Here is a 7281-nt window from a genome sequence, read left to right as displayed (position 1 = left end):
TTCTATGTAGATCTTATCTGCTCTAGTGCGATCTAGCGATGGAGAGAATATACAATAAAGAAGACAATTTTTAATTGCTAAAACGAAAAAAGAAAAGAAAAATCATAAAGAAGAATATAATATTTTGCGTTTGCCTAATAATTTTATATTACTTCCATTAAAATATTAGTGAGGGTAGAAACTGGATTTCCACAATGAATTTGTTTATTGGGGAAAACAAATTCAGTAAAGAAAACTCTCTTAGAAAACTAATCTAGGCTTTGATATTAGAAGAATTAGGGTTTTTATTGCTGAGAACAAGAAGAGAACTCAATAATTGTATTCAATAATCCATGCCTTACAATGGAGAAGTCCTTCCCCCTTTATACATATTCATGAATCGTACAATATATTAACTTTCCTTATCAGACGAACTGAAATAAGGAAAGTTACTCTATCTCTTAGATCGGCCGCCGGGCGAAGTGGAAGTCGGTTCTTCATTCTCGAGACTGGACTTCTTCTATCCAAAGTGGGCTTAAATGACCTAACTGAGCATTTAACCGGATCCCCAGTTAAATAACCAAATTGTCTTTCTGGTTTAGTTCGGTATGTAGGGGGTGCTAAATCCCGCACCAACAGTGAGCCCTCAAACTAGTCTTTTTATCAGTACGAAATTGCCAAAGTGTTGGTTCCGTATGCATGGTTTGCTAAGTCATGGATTTGATACATAGTTGCACTAGGTATGTTATTTTAATGTTATTAATATTCAAACAAGAAATTGTCAAAGAAGATTCATCGGAAGATGTTATTACTGAAGGAAGGTGTTGTAAATCATATTCTACAGAAAGTAGAATCTTGCTTAGGAGGAATGGTTAATCAGGAAAATAACAGTCTCAATGGCTTGCCCTGCTTCTACAATATCTCTCAATATTATTACAAGATCCAAAAGGAGTTACAACTTCAAAATAAGGAATTGCACGTTGCAGTTCAAAGATATAGTTGAGTGAGTACAAGATATACAATGTTGCTTCGTTGTAAGTCTCATAACAGAGGCTTTATTGTGCTCACATACAAAGAAGAGTTTGTGTGATTTTTTTTGCTTCTCGAGTCTGAAACTAATCATGTGATCTTAATATCTTATTGNAAGCGTGTTCATACCGCTGATCTGCGTCTTGATTTCTTCAATTTCGAGACAAGATCCCGCGTTTATGAAGCGGGCGACCGGGGCAGCCGAATTCTCGTGCACACGTGAACTTGGGTTCGTAGGTCTAATACTTGATGTCGTCTGAGGGGGAGGATTCCTCCGTTCGTATTGGACGTCCGAGAAGTCGAGACGACGAGTGAGACCGTCAGTGCCGAGTATGGGCGACTGTCCAGCAGAGATTTGCGATGGGATTGTCTGAGTTATGACAGCGTCAACCCTTCGGTTAGTTTCGGAGATCATCTGGTAGATCTCCTTCGTCATGGTGCCGAACAGGATCTTGAAATCTTCCATGGAGACGACCTGCGGATTTTGGACCGCTGTCGTGGTGCGTGCGTCTTCCTCGCCTGATTGTTCATCGGAGAGCTGTGTGTTGCGGTTGGTTGTCTCTTCGCGAGTTCGCCCTGTTTCCTGGCTCGTCTCCCCTTCAGATCTGGCCTCAGGTGGGAGTTCGGAGGAGACATTAGTCAAGTTCCTCGACTCGGTGACGGGGCGGCGAACGTACACGGCGGTGGCCGGCCTGGTTGATACATCGCCCTGTGTTGCAATGTTGTCTTGAGCAGGTGCGACGCCCGTGTCATCGGGTGTGTTGGAGGTGGTACGGTTCGCGCCGGTGACTTCGCTGATGATTAAAGACATTATCGTGGACTTTTCGGATAAGATTGTCTTTCTTAGAGAGTAACTTTTAGAGACGATTTGCGTCCCCACAGGCGGCGCCAATTGTAGAAACTGGTTATCCACAATGAATTTGTTTATGGGGGAAACAAATTCAGTAAAGAAAACTCTCTTAGAAAACTAATCTAGGCTTTGATATTAGAAGAATTAGGGTTTTTATTGCTGAGAACAAGAAGAGAACTCAATAATTGTATTCAATAATCCATGCCTTACAATGGAGAAGTCCTTCCCCCTTTATACATATTCATGAATCGTACAATATATTAACTTTCCTTATCAGACGAACTGAAATAAGGAAAGTTACTCTATCTCTTAGATCGGCCGCCGGGCGAAGTGGAAGTCGGTTCTTCATTCTCGAGACTGGACTTCTTCTATCCAAAGTGGGCTTAAATGACCTAACTGAGCATTTAACCGGATCCCCAGTTAAATAACCAAATTGTCTTTCTGGTTTAGTTCGGTATGTAGGGGGTGCTAAATCCCGCACCAACAGTGAGCCCTCAAACTAGTCTTTTTATCAGTACGAAATTGCCAAAGTGTTGGTTCCGTATGCATGGTTTGCTAAGTCATGGATTTGATACATAGTTGCACTAGGTATGTTATTTTAATGTTATTAATATTCAAACAAGAAATTGTCAAAGAAGATTCATCGGAAGATGTTATTACTGAAGGAAGGTGTTGTAAATCATATTCTACAGAAAGTAGAATCTTGCTTAGGAGGAATGGTTAATCAGGAAAATAACAGTCTCAATGGCTTGCCCTGCTTCTACAATATCTCTCAATATTATTACAAGATCCAAAAGGAGTTACAACTTCAAAATAAGGAATTGCACGTTGCAGTTCAAAGATATAGTTGAGTGAGTACAAGATATACAATGTTGCTTCGTTGTAAGTCTCATAACAGAGGCTTTATTGTGCTCACATACAAAGAAGAGTTTGTGTGATTTTTTTTGCTTCTCGAGTCTGAAACTAATCATGTGATCTTAATATCTTATTGGGACCTCATAACAATCCCCACAAAACTAAGTAATAAAAAAACTCACTCAAGGAACAAGCTTGAATATTCACTAAATCCTTTACACATCTTTCTTACACCTAAAACGAAGTGCACTATCACAATAAAGGTGTTTTCGGTTACCTATGAGCCGTTGGTGTACGCGGCATGGTGTATGGTATCTGACCCATGTTCATTGTTGCACCAGGAACCACTGAACCAGGAACTGGAGCAGCATGGGCACCAAAAGCAATGTGAGGTGGAGCTGGGAGGTTCACTGGTGTTCCAACTGCTGAGACCATCGGTCCAGCTACTGGTTGACCTATGGTGGGTGTTCCATACATAGGAGGTCCTGGTGGTGGTTGAGAGACGGCTTGCTTGGCTGATTTGTTTCCTCCTCCAGCAACAGCAACAGAACTGGTGGTGTTGTTGCCGTTATTGCTGTTGTTGCCGTTATTGCTGTAGTTCTGACCAGTGATTGGTCCTTGTGGTGTTGAGACATCTGCGTTGCCAACACTAGTGATGTCGTGAATGCTTGATCGCCTTCTATCTTTGTTCATTGAGTTGAGACGAATGAAATACTTTTGAGCGTGGCTTGCTACTTGGGTCGGTGTTCTTGTTACTACAAAGTTGCGAGAAATGCTACGCCAATCTCCTTTCCCGTACTTATCCAAACCAAGAAGAAATAACCTGTAACGTAGAAAAGACAAAGACAACAGTTCATCATAATCATTGCATAACCAAAAAGGCAGAAACTTCCAGGTCATAGTATCAAATATGGAAACACACAAACCACTGCCAAACACAACCTAAAAATGATTGCATGTAACACATTAAGGTTTTGTCTTGCATCCACATCTACATCTAATTTGTATATAACATATTAACATGCCACAAAGGTCCGAATCCTACTTCTCAATTGCTTCACTGGATTTTAATTTCGTAAATAAACACGAGAGACATCTCTAGACATCGGTATAAAGAGTTTGAATATGAACCTCGTGATCTCTTTCTTGTCCTACTTTTCCTATTTTATAACTAGCTACGCATTTTCTAATTTACTAGGAGGATCTATCACAGCCAAAACTCAATTTGTCCAAAAAGCACATGTAAACCACCAAATAGATCAAGATGACAGGGGATTAGACCAAAATAATGGCAAAATACAAGAATGGTGTACGAAACTGTTAAAATGGCTTCAATCAGACAAATAAGCATTTTTAAAAAACTCTCCCAGCAAAAAAAACTAAACAACAAAGACAGACTTCACTATTACATCAGTTTTGGGATATAAACAGTGAAGTAATTAATTATATGTCACTTATATAACCATTAGATACTTAACTCTAGTTTTTACGCCTTATCTACTCTAATAATATCCCAAAACCACTTGCAGCTTCAAGAGAGTAAAATGAAGACTGAACTTTAAAGTAAGATTTTCTTGTCTCTTTCTAAAAGGAAGGTGGATGGAGTCTCTCCAATAACGGAGGTGGATACACTAACTATCCTTTTCTCAAGGTTTCACCATGAAAAAAAGCATCTAGCTTCAACAAGTGGTGGAAAAGACGGTCAAAATGGTCCCGGGGGTTAGATAGCATCTCCCCATCATCTCTAACATGGTGGATGTAATGATATAGCAACTAGTACAGGGAGGTACAGAGAATTAAAGAGAACAGCTTTCTCTGTCCCATGCCAAGTTATAATCTCAATAAAATCTGAGACTTTTGAAAATATCACAAAACTAAAACCACTTAAAAAGAAATTTCTACTTTTCTTTCAAAGCATCCTCTGGAGTTACCTCGGGTGAGTCCCCCTATTTAAAGTCTCAGATAGAGGAGACCAAGAACCTAACAAATTTCCAGTGAAAGTCTTGCTTCTAAGTACAGTATGACTTTGAAAACTCTTGACTACTCAACGGTTCACAAAATTAGACACCCAACAGTACCTAAAATTGTCACTTCGAGTAATAATATCAATGTTCTAAAAACACAATGAAGACACGGAGCACATAATAAACATAATTTTGGAAAGAATATAGTTAAAGAATGAGAAGAAGCAGAAACTGGGAATAGTAGCAAAAAGAAAGAAAAATCACCTGTGCTCATCCTCTGTCCAGGCAATACCCTTCCGTCGCTCCTGATCGGCCTTTGATTTACCTCCTTGGTTAGACTCTCCCGCATGATTGTTACCGCCTTTCTTACTACTTCCTCCTTCATCACCAGCATGACCATTTGATCCTTCAGGAGATCCATAGGCAGGAAGAGGCACACATCCTGATTCAATCCTACTAACATCTTCAACTAAAAGCTCGTAATGTTCTTTAATCTGTTCAACACTTTTTCCAGGAACATCTGCAGCAATCTTGTCCCACCGTTCCTCGGATTCATCAGTATTACTAGCTAGAGCTCTCTCAAAGGCAATATCATCCTCTCTAGTCCACACAGGACCATCACTAACTTCCTCCACCGTCATTTCTCCAATCAAACCCGCCCCCAAATTTCTATAGAATCTTACTACACTAAAACCCCTCTCGTAAATCAACTGAGATTTCTGCAAATTTCGAATCTTTTAGAGTTCCTCCACAACCTTAGCAACTGATCATAGATATCAATAGAAAGACAAAAGCTTAATAGAAGAATCCCAAAGCCGAGAAACACACCAACGAACTCAGATCTTCCAAGTATCACTGAACCTCGTTTTAAAAAAGCTACCTTTATATTCCAAATCAAAATCCAACCATACAAGTAATAAACTACGGATACTAAGAGACAATATTGGGGAATCGAATCCTGAGTCTCCTCCCAAACGAAATCAAAATTCCCTAAAAATTAAAACCCTACTCTCTCTACTGATGAACTCTTAAGGACGCAAAGGAAGAAAGATGAATCTAACTTATCGTTACAAGATGAAATATATCCGATGCACCAAAGCAACATCGAGATTGAAACGATGGCATAAGAAGAAACAAAGCAAAAAAAATGTTAAATTTTTGTGAGAAGAGAAAAATTAGGGGTTTCTCTTGGGGTTTTCTAGGGATTGCAACACAACTTGAAGAGAGAGAGAGAGAGAGAGAGAGAGAGAGAGAGAGAGAGAGAGAAAGAGAAAGAGAAATCGGAATAACTCAGAAGACTCAGAGAGAGAGAGGGGTCAAAACGCCATTGTTAAAGGGGAAGTTCAAACAAAAGAAACAGTGATAACCATAAGCGCCCACACACACATTCATTGATTGCAACAGTTTTCACAGACAGCTCAACTCCGCTGTTATTTTTTTTTTTTCTCCCTTCTTTTTTTTTTAAAAGTATTTTGGTAATGTTGACTATTTTAATATATATTTCTCATTGTACCAAAGTAATTTTTTTAATTTTTGTTGACCAACTTTTAATTATCATGGCAAGGTGGTTATTTTTTTATAACTGTGGAAAAACATTGTGATTTGCATATTTCACTTTCATAATGCTTTAGCATGTGCCTTTGATATTTTATTGGTGACGATTGGGGTCTATGACAATCATTGATGAATAATAATTATTTTTGTACGGTGTTTTTTTTTTATCACTAGGCAATATAAATAATACTGTACTTGTAAAAATTATTCTTCTAACTAAACCCCTGTAGTTAAAGAGATTACGCTTTTCTCTAGCAACAAAACATTTGCTAATTCCCAATGGAAATAACTTTCCTATCTATGCAATATCTGTTTTTGTATTGTATATGATGACTTTTTGAAAACACTCTATTCATTTTTATACGAAGACTGTTTGTTTTATAATGTTTTAATACCTTTTGGAGATTTTTAAAACATAGTATTTATTAAATACTTTTTGTCAAAAAATTACAAAAATAGTTAAAAATGAAATCAGCAAACCTCCAACTTTTTAAAAATATTCGGACGATCTCGAATTAAAACAGATACACGTAGAAAAAAACTAAAATGTTACCTAAAATGTATACAATGGTCAATCATAAATTCATAAATAATATATTAAAAACAAAAATACGACATTTAGTAAAAATTTACAAATATATAAACATATGTTGCAAAAAAAGATATATATATACATATATAAGATTATGATTAGTAGTAAATTCAATTTTATAACAATTATGTGATTATGTAGGGCTTATTGATCACAAAATCACAAGTTATTATTTCTCTTTTCTTTTACAAAACTAATTATTTGAAGTGAAAATAACATTTAGCAAGGTATAATTAGTATATTTTTAGAGTTGATATTATGTTATTTAAAGTTTTTTTTTTTTTTACATCTTATTGATTCAGTAGTTTTACAGATTGCTAAAAACGAATTGGAAAAAGTAAAAGAAGAAAGAAAAAAAAGTGGTGGAGAGGTGGACAAAGAAGTTAGGGAAGATGTTGACGTCTTATCCATAAATATCCACCAAAAGATCCAATCAGACCGGTCCCCATCAGCCCCCC

At 37.3% G+C, this 7281-nt stretch overlaps 1 protein-coding gene across 1 annotated transcript; it reads right to left on the bottom strand.

The window, feature by feature from the left end:
* On the bottom strand, positions 2673-6051 carry LOC104708229 (transcription factor DIVARICATA-like). The gene is made up of 2 exons (XM_010424765.2): positions 4942-6051; positions 2673-3536 (listed from the first exon to the last, which is right to left on the bottom strand). Exons 1-2 carry the CDS (start codon positions 5316-5318, stop codon positions 2987-2989), a joined length of 927 nt encoding a protein of 308 aa, XP_010423067.1. The 5' UTR covers positions 5319-6051; the 3' UTR covers positions 2673-2986.

This window comes from Camelina sativa, chromosome 8 (genome assembly GCF_000633955.1).
Source record: "Camelina sativa cultivar DH55 chromosome 8, Cs, whole genome shotgun sequence".
In the NCBI taxonomy this organism is placed as follows: domain Eukaryota; kingdom Viridiplantae; phylum Streptophyta; class Magnoliopsida; order Brassicales; family Brassicaceae; genus Camelina; species Camelina sativa.
The sequence above is the reverse complement of the archived record's forward strand: the minus strand, read 5'-3'. Positions and strand labels throughout refer to the sequence as shown.